The sequence below is a fragment of the Drosophila miranda genome (assembly GCF_003369915.1).
Source record: "Drosophila miranda strain MSH22 chromosome Y unlocalized genomic scaffold, D.miranda_PacBio2.1 Contig_Y3_pilon, whole genome shotgun sequence".
NCBI classification, from domain to species: Eukaryota; Metazoa; Arthropoda; class Insecta; order Diptera; family Drosophilidae; genus Drosophila; species Drosophila miranda.
Genome location: NW_022881625.1, coordinates 8378061 through 8401951, shown reverse-complemented (window position 1 = coordinate 8401951; position 23891 = coordinate 8378061). Strand labels below are relative to the sequence as shown.

At 43.3% G+C, this 23891-nt stretch overlaps 3 protein-coding genes across 7 annotated transcripts in view; all 3 read left to right on the top strand.

The window, feature by feature from the left end:
* The first annotated feature begins 271 nt into the window (after positions 1-271).
* The window catches only part of LOC117194358, a 108780-nt gene continuing 85160 nt past the window's right edge, over positions 272-23891 (top strand). For all 4 annotated transcript variants that reach the window (XM_033398925.1, XM_033398923.1, XM_033398924.1 and 1 more), the window contains exon 1: positions 272-549. In XM_033398925.1, the coding sequence (XP_033254816.1) occupies positions 292-549 (258 nt within the window). In that variant the 5' untranslated portion in view covers positions 272-291. The remainder of the gene's footprint in view (positions 550-23891) is intronic.
* Positions 1190-2067, top strand: LOC117194359. Of its 2 annotated transcripts, none has more exons than XM_033398931.1 (4): positions 1190-1526; positions 1592-1698; positions 1779-1955; positions 2023-2067. In XM_033398931.1, exons 1-4 carry the CDS (start codon positions 1197-1199, stop codon positions 2051-2053), a joined length of 645 nt encoding a protein of 214 aa, XP_033254822.1. In that variant the 5' UTR covers positions 1190-1196; the 3' UTR covers positions 2054-2067. The 2 variants fall into 2 exon arrangements, with proteins under 2 accessions (XP_033254822.1, XP_033254821.1); XM_033398930.1 differs by having other exon boundaries at positions 1580-1698.
* LOC117194362 lies at positions 2111-2876 on the top strand. The gene is made up of 2 exons (XM_033398934.1): positions 2111-2402; positions 2497-2876. Exons 1-2 carry the CDS (start codon positions 2164-2166, stop codon positions 2597-2599), a joined length of 342 nt encoding a protein of 113 aa, XP_033254825.1. The 5' UTR covers positions 2111-2163; the 3' UTR covers positions 2600-2876.

The following is a 23891-nucleotide window of genomic DNA, read 5'->3' as shown; positions in this document are numbered from 1 at the left end:
AAATCCGAACAGTCATCCTTTCGAAAATTGTGCCAGCGAGCGGAGCTCATGTAAAGTGGAAAATTATATATAAAAATTAAAATTCCTCTCAGAGTCGTAGTGAGAAGTGTCGAACAAAATATTCTAAAACTGTATTTAGCACGCGCGTGTTCTCAAGTAAGTTCACACATATTTAAAGTGAAAAATTTCGCATTTGCCGCACACACGAACACGCACGCACACACAAACGCCGGTTTTGTGAACTCACTTGACGAAAAGAAAGAGCGAGAAGAAAAAAGTTGCCAAATCAAAATGGTCACCGAGCCGAAGTCCGTTGAGCCCAAGGTCAGCACCAAGGAGGCGCAGTGCCAGTCATCGGACTGCGAGACTTCCCAGCAGGAGCCGGTCTCGCAAGTAAGCAGCCCGAAAGGCGCCCGTGTGGGGATCTTCAATGCCGAGGACTTCTTGTCGCGTGCTCAGATGAACGACAAAATCAACATCTTGCGCTCGCCCACCAAGCCGCCCAACGGGGTGCGCCAGCGCTCCGTCTACACCAACAACCCATCGCCGGTAAGTGAAATTCCAAGCAATAACGTGAAAGTTTCTTCAATTTTCAGACATTTTGTTTTACAAAACTGCCGCATCATCGCGCTAGCAGGGTATCAACAGCGAGCTAACAGCCGCCGCAGTCTTAACAGCTCGGCAACAGCAGCATTGCCACATCACCTCATTGCCCTCTCCAGTTATTTCAGACCTTCTTATTTTCCGTGTCGCTCTTTTCCACCATTGCTCTCTTACTTTCCGACTTTAATATTCGAATTTTCCTTCTCTATTCCCCCCCTCTTCACTTCTCTTCTAATACTATTCAAAAAAGTTTGGTTAATTTCTATAAAAATCAAATGCAAATTGGGAAAAACGCACACACGTATGTAAATACATATATGTATGTATGTATGTATATGCATGCGTTAACAGAATGTCGACAGAATGTTAGCAACAGTTGCAAAGTCATTCGATTTCTGCGCTGCTGACCCTTTCTCTCGTATCTGTCGTTTTCTCTCCTGCCGGTATTCAATTATTTTCTGGCCCTTTCACTTCCTCACCTCTTCATTTCCTTCCGGATCTAACTTCCGCTACTACCTCTCGCCTTCTCATCCCCCCTCCCTTAGCAAGCAAGCTTGCGTGTCGGCATGACTGGGGGGCAGCTGTCCCAACGCATGAGCAACATCTCGCTGTCCTCCGGCACGGACTCCGTGGGCCACATGGATCGCGGCAGCAGCTCCAGTCTCGCTAGCAGCGCCACCGTAGGCACCAACACCATCACCAGCGGCATTTCCAAGGAGTGCGCCAATTACCCCGTCGGCAGTCAGTCGGCCCGTCCATACGTCCAACTGCCGGGCATACACATTTCCAACCCTCCCCAGTACGGGCCAGGGAATATGCAGGAAATAGACGCTGGCAAAATGGCGCACAACGGCAAGGCACTCACAGGGCGCTACAATGCCACGCCCACCTATGGCTTCGACAACGAGCAGAACTACTGCCTGGTAAGGGGCTCCTGCATATCTGTAAATCTAGCCGATTCTATGCTCAATCTCAGAATTCCCAACAGTTGCACAACTTCGAGCTCGAGAACCACACACCGCCGGCATGTCCCGGCTCTGGACCCATTGCCATGACGAACGGCACCATCCAGTTGCGCCTCCGCGATGGCGTGCGGTGAGTGTGGACGCCCCCAGCCCCTTGGCTCTTCTTTAAGACCGACCCCTAATGTTAATACCTTTCTTTGCATGGGGCAGCATTGACATGACTCTGGACAAGGCGGTGCGCGTGCTCAATCAGCGCAGCATGGTGGCAAATGCTCTATCACGCAACTGCAGCAACTCGGCTTTGATCCACCCCAATGGACGCATCTTGCAGAGCGGCGCTAAAGTCGAAATAGTCACCTACGACGGCATGAAGGGCAATAACTTTGTGTGAGTGGGAATGGCCCTTACCCCAACGTGGCATATTTGAATCCTTTGAATTATCTTCCCATTACAGTCGCTATGCCAAGATGTGGTACAAGGTGTGAGCAGTGTTCTATGAGTGAGTCCCCCCGGCCAATTGCATCGCTTCTTATTTGGCTAATTTCGATTTAATTCCCGAACTTCTCGCAGCGACTCGCGGCATGGTCCCTCTTATATGGCTGAAGCCCATGACGTGATTGCCAATTCAGCTTACACCTGTACCGAGGATGGCACTGACATCTATGACATAAACGGATTTCGCATCACCCAGGCAGCCGATGGCCTGGTGAAGGTCACTCGTGTGGACAACAAGTGCTTGATTCGCACCAGTCCCGGCAATGGATCGTCCACTTTGACCACACCTGGCATCTATTGCACTGCCTCTCTGGGCAAGACCTCGCATCTGTTTGTTCGGTGAGTGTCAAACCGATGCTCTCAACCTCCCCCTCACCCTCCCCTCGCCCGTCTTCCTGCTCTGCTAACTTCCGTTCTGTTCTGTCCTTTGTAGTCGCAATGAGAAGCGCATGCACTTCGATGGATCCTGTTTCATTGTACGCAACGCCGGACACTCCGCCGGCTTCAATGAGAACAACCTGCTCATTGTCTACTGAGCGGCGTTCGTAGTCCGGAGATAGAAACGGTGCAGTGGTAGCCCATCCCACACGCACACACTCACACATGTCAACACATTTCACCTGGAACACATACATAGACACCTACGGCAGCACACTTGAGGGACCTTGACGTGGAGAGAGGGATTCAGTTAGGATCCCGGAATTTAGGAATATCAAAATCAATTTGGGAAAAAAGTTAGAAAGCAAATATGTTCGTACAAAAACCAGCATCACACCACACCGCACACACACACACCTCAGCGAAGGAACTCAGCCCAGTCCTATCTGGGTTCCGATTGCTCGACATGGGCGCAATACAACCACACCACCAACCCCCAGGGAATACTAGTTGTCTTTCGTTTACCATTGCCTACATATATATCATGCCGTGTATTACTAGTTGTTATTGCAAATCGGGAGCGCTTTCCTGCTTCCCCAAATCAGTTGGCCAAATCAGACCGATCTCAAGCTGAAGCGGAACCAATCAGAGCCGAATCGCATCGAACAGGGCCGTGCCAGCGTTTGGTGTTCAAAAAAAGAAACATCGTTTTTCTACTCGTTTCCATTTCGGCTTTTTCAGTTCTTCTGAATTGTTTCTTTTACGAAATTCAGTTCAAAATTTTGTTTGATAGACTTTAAAAATGGCAAAACTCAAGAAAAAAAAGTTTAAAGAAATATCTCCCAAAAAAAATTTACAAAATTATGCACAGTTGGTGCGTCTGATTAAGCAACGTGTATTCAACAATTATAGTAGATCAGAGGACTAGTTCTCTTGGGCGTTACGTTTAGGCAACTTAACGCCAGTAGCGATACATTATTTCTAAGCTACCAGTTCTTTCAATGCAATCCAATAATGTTCATCCACACCCGTAGCATACAGACACTCGAACACGTAATCCATAATCACACACACCGCACACTCTTTACAAGAGGCAAAAGAAAGTGAATTATTTGCAAGAGGCACAGCGCCAGCCACATTTAAAACAGCCACAGAGATAGAACAGATCCTGTGAAAGGTAGAAAGTGAGAGTTTATTAAATTAACCCCAATTGTAATTTGATTAAAAGACACTTGTCCTGTGAGGAGGACAATGAAAGAAACCCCCATACAAACACAAAACATAGGCTTAATATATACATAAATACGATGGGATGTCCAATTATAATACAAAGTTAAGCCCAGTGTGAAAAACCGGGATTAGCCTTACGTCAATCTCCAACACCTAAATTTTCTATCATGTAAAGAGAAATTCATGTGCCCCAAAATCAATACTATGGAAGTATAATAAATTTAAAATGCAATCTGTTCATTCAATAAATTAATTTATTCCTCCAAAAGAATGGTGGAGCAATGGAGCTCGTTTCGTTTCGTACCCTCCATCCTTTGCTAATTTCTTGGTGGAAAGAAAATGTCGACTGCCTCCTGCCCCGTGCATTTATGTGTTCGAGTATTTACGTACCTTCTGTCATACATGGCCGGGGGTATCGTAAATTTACAACAAAATTGTTTTATGGCCCCACTCCATGGGCCCTCTTGGCCCCCCTCAGGAGGAGCTTTGCGTTTACGCCGTCACCTGAAGTGCCATCAGGAGTTGGACAATTTCAGGCCCTAGACGACAGTTTGGTTCGGTTTCCCATCTTTAAGAGCACTTGGAATTTAATCATTTAAATTTCTGTGAGGATTTCCAAGAAAATAAATTTGAATATCTGCCGCTATAGAGTTTATATTTAAATCCGATTATATGTAAAAGCGGATTACGCTCTTCCATTTTGAAGGGACTTCAGATAAGCCCTATCTTCGGCGACATCGGGATATGGAAGACCTTTTTGATCTCCAAAAACCAAGCTTCGCGGGGATACAAATATTTCGTTGAATTTTTAATCGCACATTTACGACACAGCTGTTTGTCTTGCTTTTGACAGCGGTAAATTAGGCAAATGGAAGGAAAAGTACATTGATATTTAATTAGTAAAATGTCGGATATCGGATCGACTGTCATGCAGACTAAAGTTTCCAACAAACTTAACCTGGAGCTGGAGGTGGAGGTAGGCACGCGGCGCTGATGCTACAGCGCTGGCTGTGGCTGTTGATAAAGATTATTGGATAATGTCTTGGCGGAACTATCTGCAACGTCTGTCTCTGTCATAAGAAGAAAGTTGTTCCATGGTTAGAGATACACAAAGAGAGAGAAAGAGAGATGCATACGGAAAGTGTGTGAAAGCGTGGAGCAGTGAGAGCGGGTGCGGAAGCCACAGCGTGGATACAGAAGCAGCGGTAAGTACAAATAGCCCAACCAGGGAACGATGAAAATATTGATGTCTTGTATGGCTTTATTCAAGTGTGAGAGCCTAACTGGGACTCGGGCGAGCAAAGGACCGACCCCACATATGTATCTGTGGCATATTCAATGCTCACGCTTGTGTGACTGCGCCCCTGCGAGTCCTTGTCTGCATCCATTTGCCGCTCGCACACGTGTGCCCAACATCAAAAGCTTTTCACACTTAATTGGGCGTAAAATTAAATCAGAATCGATTAGAACACTTGAATGACAACAGCCGTGGCCGTGTTGCTGATGTCAATGGCATCAGAGAGAGCCGCATCCTGCCAGCATCCAAGCCCCCAAGCCTCCCAGCTCCCACTCCACCTCCTACCAGCAATTCCGCTGGCATTCTAAGCATAAGCAAACTTTTTGGTTTCGATTTTCCCCAGCTGACGCACGGCACGGCAAGGCACGGCACGTCGGTGACTTCGGCCACGTTCCTGCCGCTTCTCGTGGCTCCTGCCACTTCCGAAGCCGGGCACTCCCTAGACAGAGCGCACTAAGTGTTGCTGGGATTTTCCCTGGGGAGGCTCCCCCGCAACCCTGTTTTTCATCGGAAAGTTTATGAAATTCAATTTCCCCCAAAAATGGGGAATGGATTGGAAAAAGGCCGGGCATCAATTTTCCTGCATTATCGTTTAATGAGCCGACAATTATTCGAGGCCCCTCTGCTTCGACACCATGCACGTCTATAGATATTCAATTAACTTGAATTAACAGCCATAACTCTCCGAACGAGTTCATTCCATATGCATTTGGCCAGGGCATAGGGCAAGTCAACTCGATTTCCGGCTATTAAGACATGGCTGAATTTCAGACGTGGAATGCAACGCCATGGAGTGCCGAGTCCAGGCAGGATAATTACATTTTAACCGGGTGATTCGAGCGGAGAGGAGAGTCGACAGCAACGTCAACGGTAATGGATAAATGCACATCTTCCGCCGCCCTGGGGGTCCTGGGAGCCGTCCTGGGGCACGGCACATTTAATGGGAAATGAATGGCAATGTTGGAGGTAGAAAATTATGAAAACGTTCCCAGGGGTAAGTTGTACGAAAACCAGCACGAAGTGCCCTCCATAATCTTCCACTTAAAGTTGATAAAAAATGTAAACGACTTTCATTTCGCCCGGGAGCGATACCTCTGACGAGGACTTCAAAGGACAGCTGGAAGACCCAGGACAAACTCGAGGCGAAAGTGAGTAGCTCATTGAATTGGATGGATTGTCATCCCAGTCGGTGACAGCAATCAAATCAATCACACCAGCCTCCACCTGAGTAGAGCAGGCAGGTCAAAGTGCGGCAGCCTTGGAGGATAAAGAATGGACCCCTTTTCTGACATTTGGTGATCTTTTGCGATGCAGCAAGAGGGAATTCCTACACCGATTGGGGCAAAACTTGGGCTAGGTACAGCTGGCAAGGCCGATAGCTTGATCCGATTCATAAATAATATACAGCTAAGAGTACTATATGTTTGGATTCATTGGGAATCCGTGCGTGGTGATGTCTAATGCAATTTGCGTAATTGAAACACACTCGAAAGCAATTAAATTTCCTGTGGTTGGACCACTCTCCGGCAATGAGATTCGTTGGAGTAATTGCAATCGAGATTCCCAACTAATCTTCAGGTAAAACAATCCATAATGGAGCAGAAGTTTTGTTCGCACTCGGCATTTATCAAGTTTGAAGTTTTAATTTGCTTTCGCCCCAACAAAAACAACTACAGAATACAGAATAACAAAAGTGTCAACACGATTATAATTGAGTTTAATTAAGCCGCAAAGTAAAGCCTCTCAGCACTCTTGTCTGTGGACCGACCAACAGAAATTTAAAATATTTGCGCTAATCCACTTGGCAACGGCCTAACAGAAATGAACAGCTGGTGCCAGTCCAGGCCTCTTCAATGGCCCAACTTTCGGATAAAAGAGGTACGTGCCAAAGGCTTCAAATACTCGTATTTGCTGGGGCCAAAGTACGTACAATAAACTCGAAGCAATCCGAAGAGCAAAGTTGCGATCTGGAAATTTATGGATGGCGAAGGCCAAAATGTTTTGCTACCCCAGGCCCAGGCCCAGGCTGAACCCATTTGTTGGCCCAGCTCTGAAAATGTCACATGCTCCTCACACCCACAGCTACACCCACACCCTGTGTGGTCTGGGTCTTGGTCTGGGTCTGGGTCTGGCCATTGTCTGTCATTGATGCCAGTTGGTGTCGGTACAGGTTTTCAAAGGATGCTATTCCCGACTTAATTAAATTGATGCCACCGTGTTGTACGAAATCTCTTCGATGCGCTGCGCTAAAGCTGAAAGTCTCATTATTTCCTATTTAAAGTCATTACCACGTTATCTGCAGCCTTCAATTGAAGTGGGTTCTCGTTCTCCTGCAACTTCCAGCAGCCACCGTCGCCCAGTCCCCATTTTTCAGTTAACGATTTCATTTCAATTGACAATTTAATTAAGTCTAATGGTAAAATGTTGTCACAGCAAGAATCAAAACCTTCGTTGTTGTTGTTGTGCATTGCGTCTGAGAGGCTAGAGCTACAAGGAGACAAGCGGCACAGAGACGACAATCTGAGCGCGTTCGTTCCAAAGAGAGCAGAAGCGACAAAACGACGGCAGACGGCAGCAAACACAGCAAGAATCAAAACCTTCGTTGTTGTTGTTGTGCATTGCGTCTGAAAGGCTAGAGCTACAAGGAGACAAGCGGCACAGAGACGACAATCTGAGCGCGTTCGTTCCAAAGAGAGCATAAGCGACAAAACGACGGCAGACGGCAGCAAACACAGCAAGAATCAAAACCTTCGTTGTTGTTGTTGTGCATTGCGTCTAAGAGGCTAGCGCTACAAGGAGACAAGCGGCACAGAGACGACAATCTGAGCGCGTTCGTTCAAAAGAGAGCAGAAGCGACAAAACGACGGCAGACGGCAGCAAACACAGCAATAATCAAAACCTTCGTTGTTGTTGTTGTGCATTGCGTCTGAGAGGCTAGAGCTACAAGGAGACAAGCGGCACAGAGACGACAATCTGAGTGCGTTCGTTCCAAAGGAAGCAGAAGCGACAAAACGACGGCAGCAAACAGCAAGAATCAAAGAACATTGATTGTTGTTGTGTTGCACTGCGTCGGACGGAGACTACAACTACAAGAAGAGACAAGCAGCAAGGAGACGACCATTTTGTAACAGCAGAAGCAGCGACGATTCGGGAAGCGACAACGAGTTAACGGCGAACAGCGAGAGCAAGGCAAGGCAACAAAGAGAGGACGGCAACAGCGACATCGACAGGCAAGCGAGATCTGGATGTGGTGGTGTGTGTGCGTCAAATTTGGAGTCTGGAAAGTTCTGCGCAGAAGCGAGAGTTAACAAGGGTAAACCCATAGTAAGGTGAGCTTTAACAGAGAAGCGATCGTTAACAATGACGACTTTAAAGGCGTTTTCGGAGTCGATGTTAATAAGGAGTAATAAGGTTGTTTAAGTTGATTTAATTACATTTTCTTAGATATAAGCTAATATCAATTATTTTGTATTTAAATCGTCACGATGCAAGTTGAAGAGATAATGACACTGAGAGTCGCACATTTGCGAGAGAAGTTAAGAGAGCTTGCGTTGCAGACGACGGGACGAAAGCGCGATTTGCAAGATAGACTATTAATACATCACGGCTTTCCAGTTGAGGATGAAGAAGAGTCAGAGAATGAGTCCGTAGTTACAGCAGTGGATGATACCGTAGCAGTTCAACCAGGTACGCGACAGGCAGAGTACAAATCTTGGTTTACGCTAAAAGACGTGGAAGGTAGTGTGTCACAATTTTCTGGTTCTAATAACCCCGACATCAATCAATGGATAGAGGAATTAGAAGAATGCGCAGCTACTGTTCAATGGAGTCAATTACAATTATTCATTTATGCCAAGCAGTTGTTAGTTGGTGCAGAAAAATCTTTCGCTCGTAGTTTGCGTGATATTCGTAACTGGAATTCGTTGAAGGCAACTCTGTTGGATGAGTTTAGTGTTAAACTGTCGTCCGTAGAAGTACATAGAATGTTGCAAAAGCGACAGCAGAAAAAAGGAGAGTCGTTGCATGAGTTTTTGTATGCGTTAATGGAGATAGCCAAGCCAATTAAACTAGATGATGAGAGTTTAATCGAATATTTTGTGGATGGTATACCAGACGCTAGGGCAAGTAAGGCAATGCTGTACCAAGCTAGAAACTTAAAGGAGCTTAAATTTCAGATCGATGTTTACCAGAAAGCTAGAGGCGGATCCAAGCCGATGAGTAAGAATTGGCCGCTGAGTAATAAAAGTGAGAGTTCGGTGAAAGGGTCGATGGCAGAGAATTTTAGGAAATGTTTTAAGTGTGGAGACAAATCGCATTTGAGGAAAGATTGTCGCAAAAATGATTTTTGTTGTTTCGAATGTGGCCAACCAGGACACCGTGCTGCAAGCTGTAATGTCAAGGTCGAAACCAGACAAGAAAAGAGATCGAATACGAACATTATTCGAGATAAGGAAGTCGTTGATAAGCCGTCAGGTATTTTCACTCCATCAGGTTTGGAATTAAAGGATATTAAGTACGCGAATTTGGTATTCCAAGGTTTGATTGATACTGGAGCAGATTTGAGTTTAATTCGCAGGAGGGTATTTTTGAAATTTGGAAATCTTGAACTGATCGGCCAGGATAAATGTTTAACAGGTATTGAAGATAGTCAAGTTGTAACTTTTGATAGCTTTTCGATACCAGTGAAAATCGATGAGATTGAAATGGAGGTAGAATTTCATGTCATTCCAGACGAGGATATTGGTTTTGAAGCCATTTTAGGAAGGACTATTCTGGATCATGTTGACATGCAAGTTTCTAAGACAGGAACAAGATTTGTTCGTAGAGTTTGTGGCGAGGATAAAGATAAGAAACTTGATCAGGTAGCATCGTCCTCATGCGTGGAATTGTTTAATGAATATAAAGGCATTTGCATGTCAAGTATTGACGAAGTTGAGAAGGAGTTTTCAATTGAAGTTGGTCATCTCAGTGAAGTACATGCTAGAGAGGTTAGGGGTATGGTAGGAAAGTAACAACCTCAGAGAAATGTAGAAGCGCCGATAAAAATGAAAATTGTATTAGTGGATGAGATACCAGTTTTCCAGCATCCGAGACGATTACCGTTGTGTGAACAGGAAATCGTGGAAAAGCAAGTGGAAGAGTGGCTGGCTCAGAAGATTATAAAGCCAAGTACATCGGAGTATGCATCACCAGTAGTGTTGGTACCCAAAAAGAACGGTAGCAAGAGACTATGCTGTGATTACCGAAAGCTGAATGAGAAAATAGTTCGCGATAACTTTCCAATGTCACCTATGGATACAGTGTTGGAGAAACTGCAGGGTGCAAAGTATTCCACCACGTTGTATTTAACGAATGGTTTTTTCCATGTGCCTGTAGAAGTCGAGTCTCAAAAATATACGTCTTTTGTGACTCAGAATGGTCAGTTCGAATTTTTATATGTACCATTTGGAATTTCAAATTCTCCAGCGGTGTTTACCAGATTTATAATGGCTGTGTTGAGAGATTTGGTAAAGAATAATGAAGCAGCAGTCTATATGGATGACGTTATTATTTGTAGTCAAGATGTAGAAGAGAGTTTGTTAAAGTTGAGAAAAGTACTGAAGATAGCGGAAATGAATGGGCTACGTATAAATTGGAGAAAGTGTCAGCTGTTACGACAAAAGGTTAATTTTCTGGGGTATATAATAGAAAAGAATACGATAAGACCAAGTGATGAGAAGACGAGGGCAGTCGAAAAGTTCCCAGTGCCAGTTGATAAAAAAGCAGTGCAGCGTTTCATAGGATTGACTTCTTATTTCCGAAAGTTTATTGAGGGTTATGCTGTTATTGCAAAACCATTGACAGATCTGCTGCGGAAGGATGTTAAATTTGAATTTAAGGAGATACATCAGGTTGCGTTTGAACAACTAAAGGTAGCATTGATTAGTAGACCTGTTTTAGAAATGTACAACCCGAAGTTGGAGACAGAAATCCATACTGATGCATCAAAATGGGGGTATGGAGCCGTGTTACTGCAAAAGAGTTTGGAAGACAGCCAATTCCATCCAGTTCAATATATGAGCCGTAGGACTAAGCCATGTGAAGAGAAATATCCTGCTTATGACCTTGAGGTTCTGGCAATTATCGAAGCTTTAGCGAAATGGCGTGTATACGTTTTGGGTATAAAGTTCAAAATTGTCACAGATTGTAATGCATTTACAATGACGATCAAAAAGAAAGACGTTCCTTTGAGAGTAGCACGTTGGGCCATGTACCTACAAGATTTTAATTATGTTATAGAACATCGCTCAGGAACGAAGATGAGGCACGTTGACGCGTTGAGTCGTGTATCTTGTTTTATGGTGACCGAAAGTATAGCTCATCGTTTGAAAGAAGCTCAGCTAACCGACGATTGGGTTAAGGCCGTTAAAAGTATTGTGGAGGACAAGGAATATGAGGATTATTATATTCAGAATCAGATTTTGTTTAAGGATCCGGATAAGGAGCTCATCGTAGTACCAGCTCAGTTGGAAAATGAGATTATATCAATAGCACATAAGCAAGGACATTTTTCAGTTAAAAAGACACAAGATATCATTGAAAAGTCGTATTATATTCCGAAGTTAAAAGACAAAGTATGGCGCGTAATAAATAGTTGTGTCGAGTGTATCATTGTCAATGAAAAGACAGGAAAAAGTGAGGGTTATTTGCAACCAATAGACAAGGGTGATAGGCCGTTACAAACGTATCACATTGTTCACGTTGGACCAATGGAAATGACTAAAAAACAGTACAATTATATACTGGTTGTCGTTGATGGTTTTGCTAAGTTTGTTTGGTTATATTCTACACGTAGTACAGGCGTTGAAGAGGTCGTTAAGTGTTTGGAAATTCAGGGGACTAGTTTTGGTAATCCGAACAGAATAGTGACGGATAGGGGTGCAGCGTTTATGTCCAATTTGTTTCGTGAATATTGTGAGAGAGAGAAAATACAGCATTTAATGATTGCCCCAGGCGTTCCACGTGGGAATGGTCAAGTCGAAAGTATGCACAAGATAGTGGTGCCTATGTTGTCGAAATTGTGTCAGGGTAATTCCGGTAGTTGGTATAAGCATCTAGGAAAAGTACAGCAAATGATCAACAGTGTTGAGCCGCGAAGTACCAAGATAACACCTTTCAAGATATTGACTGGGCTAGACATGCGTATAGGAATGGATCCAAAAATAAAAGAAATATTGGAAGAATCAATTATCGAAGAGTTGAACAAGGACCGCGAAAAAATTAGAAAGGAAGTAGTTGAAAACATTGCACGGTTACAGCAGGAAAACAAGAAGAGTTTTGACTTAAAAAGGAAACTAGATAGACAGTATGAGGTTAATGAGCTAGTAGCTATCAAGCGTACTCAGTATGGTACTGGATTAAAGCTAAAAGGAAAGTATCTAGGGCCATATAAGGTGGTTAGGGTAAAGAATCATGGAAGGTACAAAGTCGAGAAGATTGGGGATACTGAGGGTCCCTATAAGACCTCTACAGTTTCAGAATATATGAAACCTTGGCTAGACCCATCCGAGGCGAATGGTCCGTCAGGACAGCCGAATGTAGGAAACGAAGCAAAGAGAGAGACACGAAGCGGTCGTGTTTTCGTCGTGTCGTCGGGATAGACCAGTAATCGGCTCTGAGAGAGCCGATAGCAAGAGAGAGAGAGATCAGTCAGTTGTCAGTTCAGCCACGCATCAGACGTACACGCATATAATTAGGCACAAACATACTTGTAAAACTTGGAGCTGTTATAATTTTAAGTCCAACATACTTATTAAATAAATGTTACCCGTTGCCATCAAGCAACTTAAACTACTACAAATTGGGGGCTCGTCCGAAAATAAGCCCAAGACAACAACATTTGCAAGTGAGATTTGTGCGTGTATTTGGAAATTTTGGCGAACACGAGACTGGTGACACAAGAGATCAGTCGCGGTGCGAAATTGAATTGCAGTCTGGCCTATAAGTGCGAGAGAGACACTTGTCGAAGAAGGCGCATTAGTGTGAGCAGACATTCAAGAGAGCTGGAGCGACAAAACTACGGCAGACGGCAGCAAACACAGCAAGAATCAAAACCTTCGTTGTTGTTGTTGTGCATTGCGTCTGAGAGGCTAGAGCTACAAGGAGACAAGCGGCACAGAGACGACAATCTAAGCGCGTTCGTTCCAAAGGGAGCAGAAGCGACAAAACGATGGCAGACGGCAGCAAACACAGCAATAATCAAAACCTTCGTTGTTGTTGTTGTGCATTGCGTCTGAGAGGCTAGAGCTACAAGGAGACAAGCGGCACAGAGACGACAATCTGAGTGCGTTCGTTCCAAAGGAAGCAGAAGCGACAAAACGACGGCAGCAAACAGCAAGAATCAAAGAACATTGATTGTTGTTGTGTTGCACTGCGTCGGACGGAGACTACAACTACAAGAAGAGACAAGCAGCAAGGAGACGACCATTTTGTAACAGCAGAAGCAGCGACGATTCGGGAAGCGACAACGAGTTAACGGCGAACAGCGAGACAAAGGAAAGGCAACAAAGAGAGGACGGCAACAGCGACATCGACAGGCAAGCGAGATCTGGATGTGGTGGTGTGTGTGCGTCAAATTTGGAGTCTGGAAAGTTCTGCGCAGAAGCGAGAGTTAACAAGGGTAAACCCATAGTAAGGTGAGCTTTAACAGAGAAGCGATCGTTAACAATGACGACTTTAAAGGCGTTTTCGGAGTCGATGTTAATAAGGAGTAATAAGGTTGTTTAAGTTGATTTAATTACATTTTCTTAGATATAAGCTAATATCAATTATTTTGTATTTAAATCGTCACGATGCAAGTTGAAGAGATAATGACACTGAGAGTCGCACATTTGCGAGATAAGTTAAGAGAGCTTGCGTTGCAGACGACGGGACGAAAGCGCGATTTGCAAGATAGACTATTAATACATCACGGCTTTCCAGTTGAGGATGAAGAAGAGTCAGAGAATGAGTCCGTAGTAACAGCAGTGGATGATACCGTAGCAGTTCAACCAGGTACGCGACAGGCAGAGTACAAATCTTGGTTTACGCTAAAAGACGTGGAAGGGAGTGTGTCACAATTTTCTGGTTCTAATAACCCCGACATCAATCAATGGATAGAGGAATTAGAAGAATGCGCAGCTACTGTTCAATGGAGTCAATTACAATTATTCATTTATGCCAAGCAGTTGTTAGTTGGTGCAGAAAAATCTTTCGCTCGTAGTTTGCGTGATATTCGTAACTGGAATTCGTTGAAGGCAACTCTGTTGGATGAGTTTAGTGTTAAACTGTCGTCCGTAGAAGTACATAGAATGTTGCAAAAGCGCCAGCAGAAAAAAGGAGAGTCGTTGCATGAGTTTTTGTATGCGTTAATGGAGATAGCCAAGCCAATTAAACTAGATGATGAGAGTTTAATCGAATATTTTGTGGATGGGATACCAGACGCTAGGGCAAGTAAGGCAATGCTGTACCAAGCTAGAAACTTAAAGGAGCTTAAATTTCAGATCGATGTTTACCAGAAAGCTAGAGGCGGATCCAAGCCGATGAGTAAGAATTGGCCGCTGAGTAATAAAAGTGAGAGTTCGGTGAAAGGGTCGATGGCAGAGAATTTTAGGAAATGTTTTAAGTGTGGAGACAAATCGCATTTGAGGAAAGATTGTCCCAAAAATGATTTTTGTTGTTTCAAATTTGGTCAAGGTCGAAACCAGACAAGAAAAGAGATCGAATACGAACATTATTCGAGATAAGGAAGTCGTTGATAAGCCGTCAGGTATTTTCACTCCATCAGGTTTGGAATTAAAGGATATTAAGTACGCGAATTTGGTATTCCAAGGTTTGATTGATACTGGAGCAGATTTGAGTTTAATTCGCAGGAGGGTATTTTTGAAATTTGGAAATCTTGAACTGATCGGCCAGGATAAATGTTTAACAGGTATTGTAGATAGTCAAGTTGTAACTTTTGATAGCTTTTCGATACCAGTGAAAATCGATGAGATTGAAATGGAGGTAGAATTTCATGTCATTCCAGACGAGGATATTGGTTTTGAAGCCATTTTAGGAAGGACTATTCTGTATCATGTTGACATGCAAGTTTCTAAGACAGGAATAAGATTTGTTCGTAGAGTTTGTGGCGAGGATAAAGATAAGAAACTTCATCAGGTAGCATCGTCCTCATGCGTGGAATTGTTTAATGAATATAAAGGCATTTGCATGTCAAGTATTGACGAAGTTGAGAAGGAGTTTTCAATTGAAGTTGGTCATCTCAGTGAAGTACATGCTAGAGAGGTTAGGGGTATGGTAGGAAAGTAACAACCTCAGAGAAATGTAGAAGCGCCGATAAAAATGAAAATTGTATTAGGGGATGAGATACCAGTTTTCCAGCATCCGAGACGATTACCGTTGTGTGAACAGGAAATCGTGGACAAGCAAGTGGAAGAGTGGCTCAGAAGATTATAAAGCGAAGTACATCGGAGTATGCATCACCAGTAGTGTTGGTACCCAAAAAGAACGGTAGCAAGAGACTATGCTGTGATTACCGAACGCTGAATGAGAAAATAGTTCGCGATATCTTTCCAATGTCACCTATGGATACAGTGTTGGAGAAACTGCATGGTGCAAAGTATTTCACCACGTTGTATTTAACGAATGGTTTTTTCCATGTGTCTGTAGAAGTCGAGTCTCAAAAATATACGTCTTTTGTGACTCAGAATGGTCAGTTCGAATTTTTATATGTACCATTTGGAATTTCAAATTCTCCAGCGGTGTTTACCAGATTTATAATGGCTGTGTTGAGAGATTTTTATTTATTTATTTATTAAATTAACAAATTATCTGTTAATAATGGTACTTAGTTACTAAAGGCAGAAAAAGATAAGTTAAAAGTTAGCTAAATTTAAATGATTATAAATATTGCATGCAATTAGTTTAAGAGACAGTTCAGGGGATAGGGTTAGACAGAGGGAGTTATAATTATGGCATAAAACCCTAAAAGGTTCATGATCAGCATAATTAGACCTACATATGGGTAGACGGATAGGCCTAAAAGTACGGGTAGGTCTGGATGGAACGGCCAAGTCAATCTGACCCAAGAGAGTTTGGGAGTCAACAGTCCCAATAAGGAGCTTGTGCACGAACATTACGCCATTGCATATTCTGCGATGGTGCAACGACGGCAGGTCAATAAGACTTAGCCTAGACCGGTAGGGTGGCAAGATTCTTCCCGAGTCCCAGTTAAAGTTCCGAAGGGCAAAAATTAAAAATTGCTTTTGCACGGATTCAATAACAGCCTGCTGCTCTTTATACTGCGGGCTCCACACACAAGAACAATACTCCAATATAGGACGTACTAACGAGATGTACAGTTGTTTCGTAACGTACGGGTCGTCAAACTCCTTGGACCAACGCTTGATGAACGCTAAAACACCCTTAGCTTTATTTACAGTTGCAGCTATATGGGTGTTGAAACACATCTTATGATCAAAAAGGACTCCGAGGTCATTTGAACTCGAAATTCGCTCAAGGACATGATTTCCTAGAACATATGAGACAAAATGAGGAGCGCGACGGTAAAATGTCATAAGTTTGCAAAGAATAATAAGTTTGGTAAAGAATAATGAAGCAGCAGTCTATATGGATGACGTTATTATTTGTAGTCAAGATGTAGAAGAGAGTTTGTTAAAGTTGAGAAAAGTACTGAAGATAGCGGAAATGAATGGGCTACGTATAAATTGGAGAAAGTGTCAGCTGTTACGACAAAAGGTTAATTTTCTGGGGTATATAATAGAAAAGAATACGATAAGACCAAGTGATGAGAAGACGAGGGCAGTCGAAAAGTTCCCAGTGCCAGTTGATAAAAAAGCAGTGCAGCGTTTCATAGGATTGACTTCTTATTTCCGAAAGTTTATTGAGGGTTATGCTGTTATTGCAAAACCATTGTCAGATCTGCTGCGGAAGGATGTTAAATTTGAATTTAAGGAGATACATCAGGTTGCGTTTGAACAACTAAAGGTAGCATTGATTAGTAGACCTGTTTTAGAAATGTACAACCCGAAGTTGGAGACAGAAATCCATACTGATGCATCAAAATGGGGGTATGGAGCCGTGTTACTGCAAAAGAGTTTGGAAGACAGCCAATTCCATCCAGTTCAATATATGAGCCGTAGGACTAAGCCATGTGAAGAGAAATATCCTGCTTATGACCTTGAGGTTCTGGCAATTATCGAAGCTTTAGCGAAATGGCGTGTATACGTTTTGGGTATAAAGTTCAAAATTGTCACAGATTGTAATGCATTTACAATGACGATCAAAAAGAAAGACGTTCCTTTGAGAGTAGCACGTTGGGCCATGTACCTACAAGATTTTAATTATGTTATAGAACATCGCTCAGGAACGAAGATGAGGCACGTTGACGCGTTGAGTCGTGTATCTTGTTTTATGGTGACCGAAAGTATAGCTCATCGTTTGAAAGAAGCTCAGCTAACCGACGATTGGGTTAAGGCCGTTAAAAGTATTGTGGAGGACAAGGAATATGAGGATTATTATATTCAGAATCAGATTTTGTTTAAGGATCCGGATAAGGAGCTCATCGTAGTACCAGCTCAGTTGGAAAATGAGATTATATCAATAGCACATAAGCAAGGACATTTTTCAGTTAAAAAGACACAAGATATCATTGAAAAGTCGTATTATATTCCAAAGTTAAAAGACAAAGTATGGCGCGTAATAAATAGTTGTGTCGAGTGTATCATTGTCAATGAAAAGACAGGAAAACGTGAGGGTTATTTGCAACCAATAGACAAGGGTGATAGGCCGTTACAAACGTATCACATTGATCACGTTGAACCAATGGAAATGACTAAAAAACAGTACAATTATATACTGGTTGTCGTTGATGGATTTTCTAAGTTTGTTTGGTTATATTCTACACGTAGTACAGGCGTTGAAGAGGTCGTTAAGTGTTTGGAAATTCAGGGGACTAGTTTTGGTAATCCGAACAGAATAGTGACGGATAGGGGTGCAGCGTTTATGTCCAATTTGTTTCGTGAATATTGGGAGAGAGAGAAAATACAGCATCTAATGATTGCCACAGGCGTTCCACGTGGGAATGGTCAAGTCGAAAGGATGCACAAGATAGTGGTGCCTATGTTGTCGAAATTGTGTCAGGGTAATTCCGGTAGTTGGTATAAGCATCTAGGAAAAGTACAGCAAATGATCAACAGTGTTGAGCCGCGAAGTACCAAGGTAACACCTTTCAAGATATTGACTGGGCTAGACATGCGTATAGGAATGGATCCAAAAATAAAAGAAATATTGGAAGAATCACTTATCGAAGAGTTGAACAAGGACCGCGAAAAAATTAGAAAGGAAGTAGTTGAAAACATTGCACGGTTACAGCAGGAAAACAAGAAGAGTTTTGACTTAAAAAGGAAACTAGATAGACAGTATGAGGTTAATGAGCTAGTAGCTATCAAGCGTACTCAGTATGGTACTGGATTAAAGCTAAAAGGAAAGTATCTAGGGCCGTATAAGGTGGTTAGGATAAAGAATCATGGAAGGTACAAAGTCGAGAAGATTGGGGATACTGAGGGTCCCTATAAGACCTCTACAGTTTCAGAATATATGAAACCTTGGCTAGACCCATCCGAGGCGAATGGTCCGTCAGGACAGCCGAATGTAGGAAACGAAGGAAAGAGAGAGACACGAAGCGGTCGTGTTTTCGTCGTGTCGTCGGGATAGACCAGTAATCGGCTCTGAGAGAGCCGATAGCAAGAGCGAGAGAGATCAGTCAGTTGTCAGTTCAGCCACGCATCAGACGTACACGCATATAATTAAACACAAACATACTTGTAAAACTTGGAGCTGTTATAATTTTAAGTCCAACATACTTATTAAATAAATGTTACTCGTTGCCATCAAGCAACTTAAACTACTACATATATATTCTTGATCAGCATCAATAGCCGAGTCGATTGAGTCCTTTCTGTCTGTCCGTCTGTCCGTCCCTATTAGCGCCTAGTGCTCAAAGACTATAAGAGCTAGAGCAACGATGTTTTGGATCCAGACTTCTGTGATATGTCACTGCTACAAAAATATTTCAAAACTTCGCCCCGCCCACTTCCGCCCCCACAAAAAACAAAAATCTGTGGCATCCACAATTTTAAATATACGAGAAAACCAAAAGCGCAGAATCGTATAGAATGACCATATCTTTTAGACCGCAGAATTTGAATAAGATCGTATTATTATTATAGCCAGCATCAAGAAAACAATTTCATTTTTTCTCGCCCTGGCTCTCTCTAACACACACGTAGCATAGCCGGCTTTGCTTAGAGTAAAACATTAGCGCCTAGATCTCAGAGACTATAAAAGCTAGAGCAACCAAATTTGGTATCCACACTCCTAATATATCGGACCGAGACGAGTTTGTTTCAAAATTTCGCCACACCCCCTTCCGCCCCCGCAAAGGATGAAAATCTGGGGATATTTACAAATCTCAGAGACTATTAAGGCTAGAGAAACCAAATTTGGTATCCGCACTCCTGTTAGATCTCACTTTAAAACGTATATCTCAAAATTTTGCCCCACCCCCTTCCGCCCCCACAAAGGACGAAAATCTGTTGCATCCACAATATTGAGGTTACGAGAAAACTAAAAACGCAGAATCATAGATAATGATCATATCTATCAGATTGCTGAATCTGGATCAGATCAATTAATTTTTATAGCCAAAAGGAACAAAACAATTTGCACTGGCTACGCAGCCCCCGACGTCACGCTCAGACTGATTTTCTGTCTCTCTCGCACGCACTCTTTGTCGTGTCGTTCAATATTGGCGGCGTCTGCCGGAGGAGAGCCATACTGACTTAGTATCGGGTATAACTGTAGAGTTGCAGTGTCCGCTGCAACTCACAACGTTCCCCCTCGTTTCCTTTTGTTTTGTTTTTCTCTTCCTATCACCTAAACTTAAATAACTGTTCTTTCTCTCTCGCTCTCGTAACTTTCTGTTCAGTAGCTCTCTCTCTCTCATTAGCTGCTGCTGCAACTGTTCTCCTCTCCTCCTATTAGCGTTTGTCTGGCACACAGGTTTGATAGCCATTTGTTTTAAAATATTATTTGATTCTAATTTTGTTCAAATTTCTTATTATGGAGTTTTCTGTTGTATGTGCCAAAAAATCATGCAATAAGCAGATCACCCACGATCAGCCGATTATCCCTGCTGGCTCTGCGACAGCCCGAAAAATGCGCTGGATTTTCTGGCCTTGTGAGTGATGCCATTTCAAAACGTAGTGGTTTGCACTGTGCTTTGTTAACCCGAGCCCTTCCGCTCACTATACCTGAAGACGCCTACCACCCTACTTTCGAGGTGTCGCTAGATATAGGACCAACTGTATTGGATCGGTCGAGTAGGCTATCCGAACGTGTCCGCTGCTTTCGTAAAGCTGAGTTTGCGAAGCTTAATAGCCTCATTAGGGATTTTGATTGGTCCGCTTTGTATTTGTGCACTGATATCATAAAAGGCACAAACATTTTTTACAATGCTCTTGGCACATTTTTCGATTCTTGTGTCCCGCTTTCTTGTTCGACTAGATCTGGAAAACCCCCTTGGTTTACCAAAGAGTTATCCAGTCTTAAAAACTTAAAATCAAGACTTTATAAAAAATTTCAAGAAGTGGGTTCTCCTACTTCTCACTCTCGCTATGTATTAGCTCGGTCAAACTTTTCAGTTCTTAATGCTCAATGCTATAAGAACTACCTATCTCGATGCAGGATACGTTTTTCTCAGGACCCTAAACAGTTTTACTGCTTCGTAAACAGTAAGCGTAGAACGTCCGCACACCCTACCTCCCTATCATTTTGTAATACGTCGGCAAATAATGATCAGGCAATTGCCGATCTGTTTGCCCAATTTTTCCAAACCACCTATTCTGAGGAAAGCTACTCTGGTCATCCGTACCCATACGGTTTACCGAGGTCGAACGGCATTTTCAGTCCCTTGTTAAATGAATGTTCCCTACTTCATGATCTTCGACTAGTTAAGCCGGTGTTTTCACTGGGTCCAGACGGGGTTCCAGGTTGTGTACTCAGGTACTGCGCCGAGGCTCTGTGTGGACCTTTGCTTAAACTATTCACCCTGTCCATTGATTCTTCTTGCTTCCCCCCTCTCCATAAAAAAGGTAGCAAGTCTAATGCAAAAAATTATAGAGGTATAGCAAAGTTATCCGCTATTCCTAAAATGTTTGAGAAGGTTTTAACTCCGCACTTGCAACATCTCTGCAAGTCACTTATATCTCCAACTCAGCATGGATTTATAAGGCGGCGATCTACCACCACGAACTTGTTAGAGTTTACCTCTTTCATTATTAAAGGCTTTCAAGGTAACTTACGGACGGATGTTATTTACACCGACTTTAGTAAAGCATTCGACTGTGTAAACCATTCCCTTTTAGCGCAAAAACTTGACCTTTTAGGGTTTCCGCCCAACCTCCTGAGATGGATTTCTAGCTATTTTTGTTCCAGGTCTCAAAGAGTCCTCTTCAAAAACTCCCTCTCTTTACCAGTAAAGGTTTCTTCGGGAGTACCACAGGGCAGCCATCTAGGCCCCTTACTCTTCACACTCTTTATTAATGACTTGCCTTCAGTATTAACATACTCTCGAGTACTTATGTATGCGGATGATGTTAAACTCTGTGTCCAGAACAAGGACATCTCATTTCATTCTCGCTTGCAATCCGATCTCAATAACTTTCAGTCATGGTGTTGTGCAAACTTGTTACACCTTAATGCCTCGAAATGCAAAGTTATGACATTTCATCGTTCCAGCCCTTTGTTGGCTCCCTATACCCTATTTGGTGGTTCTCTTGAGAGAGTTACCCTGGTGGATGATCTGGGTGTTATGTTGGACACCAAGTTAAAGTTTTCCGAACACATTTCTACCATGGTAAATAAGGCCATGGGCGAGCTTGGGTTTATAAAGAGGTGGTCAAAGGAATTTGACGACCCCTATATAACAAAGACTCTCTATACCTCGCTTGTTCGTCCGATCTTAGAATACGGCTCCTGTGTATGGTGCCCTCAGTACAAAGTACACCAGGACCGTATAGAATCAGTACAGAAAAACTTTTTACTCTTTGCTCTGCGGGGCCTTAACTGGGATGCGGGTGTAAGACTACCATCTTACTCTAGTAGACTACTATTAGTAAACCTCCCATCCTTAGTTAACCGTAGAAAAATGCTTGGTGTGATATTTATGCACAACTTGATTAGGGGTGACATAGACAGCCCTGATCTGTTGAGCCACATAAACTTCACGATTCCTATTAGACTGACTAGAAATTGTATACCGTTGTTCCTTCCACTTTGTAGATCGAATTATTCCTTGCATGAACCGCTTAGGGTCTTATGCTCGGATTATAATTCCCTCTACCATATTATATCCACCACTAATTCTCTTCTTCTTATTAAATTACTAATCCTTACACACCTTTCTAGTAATTAGTAATTGTAGTGGTATTTGTATTTTGATTGCATGCGCGTAACAGCCTTCTGCTGGTTTCACACGGGCCACTTGACTGTGCAGTAACTGCATCGCCTCTTGAAAGATGCAGTCATTGCATGTCAACGTCCAAGAATATACAGGTACATATATGCTACGAATACACTATACATATAGCCATATAGTATGCGGGGAAGCGGGCTCTTGTTGTACTGCTTTAAGATGATTTTATGGTACTCACGTTCTGGACGAGGCCATTGATGCGGTTCCCATCTGCATCAGCAGCTCCTGTCCTGGCTCCTGTGATGCGAGCTGCCCCTGTTCTAGTTCCTGCGCTTCCAGCGGTTTCAGTTTCAACACCAGCAGCAACCCTTTCTCGTCCCCTTCCCCGTCCAGTGGCCGTTGCCGCTGACGCTGCCGATGCCGATGCCGCTTCCGTTGGCTTTAATGATAAGACCGCGTTAGAATGCGGCAAGACAGCAGCAGATGTGGGCGATGACAAGGAATTGGCGGCTGAATGCTGGTAGGGATTGGTGTATCTGGAGTTGGAGGTAGGCAGGGGAGAGGTTGGCGGTGTGGGTTGTTGTGGAACTGAGGGCCCGTTCTGTTGCGTAAACGGGCCAAGGCACTCCTTAAACCCTCCGTATTGTCTTTGTCGGGGCCCTTTCCAAATGAAATGCATCCGCACAGCACTCTCCCAGCCTCCGCCTCGGCCTCACTTCAGCTGCCCTGCCACGTTCGACTCTCAGGTGTGTTTGCCTCTTGGATGGAACTCGACTCGTTCGTGCAAATGTAGAAAATGGTTACGGCTAGCCTCAAAGTTTTGGACTCATCTCTGGAAACCCCAGCCACAAGTGCAGCGGTCTGGGCCAATTCAGAAAACTAATTCCAACTTTTGTGTCTCGTCTCAGCACGTAAGGCCTGTGTGTGAGTGTGCGCCTAGACCTTATGGCACTTTTAAGCGAATTAAAATGTTCCAGAAGCGACTGTACTGGAAGGTAGTAGCTGCAGACAGAGCCCGACAGTTTTCTCCGAATAAATAAGCAGGTCGGAGAGTGGCTGCAAGAAAAGAATGCAAATTAATCGAAGATTGTGCCAAATTCTAAATTGTGCTGATCGGAACAGTGGGTTTATTCAAGCTTTATTTATTAACGTCCAGAGAAATGTCAGAGAAATTAAAATAAAATAAAAGAAGTGCATTTCATATTTTAATTAAATATATTTCATAGTTTCATCCATGTGATTGTAAAACGACAACTTTTGGCAGCAAATGTCCATTAAATTTGTCCCCAAGGAGGGAGCCGAAAGTACACAGGAAAGTCGAAAACAAGTCAAAGGCCAAACGTTGGGGGTAAAGTTTTGGCTTTCGGCTGGGTCTGCATGGATGCCCAGAATGGGGGCGTACTTCAGTTGA

Coding starts and splice junctions, on each gene's coding strand:
- LOC117194359 (XM_033398930.1), top strand. CDS start 1,197: ATGAGCAACATCTCGCTGTCCTCCGGCACGGACTCCGTGGGCCACATG. Junction 1,527..1,579: donor ACGAGCAGAACTACTGCCTG/GTAAGGGGCTCC, acceptor GCTCAATCTCAG/AATTCCCAACAGTTGCACAA. Junction 1,956..2,022: donor ATGAAGGGCAATAACTTTGT/GTGAGTGGGAAT, acceptor TTCCCATTACAG/TCGCTATGCCAAGATGTGGT.
- LOC117194362 (XM_033398934.1), top strand. CDS start 2,164: ATGGCTGAAGCCCATGACGTGATTGCCAATTCAGCTTACACCTGTACC. Junction 2,403..2,496: donor ACCTCGCATCTGTTTGTTCG/GTGAGTGTCAAA, acceptor TGTCCTTTGTAG/TCGCAATGAGAAGCGCATGC.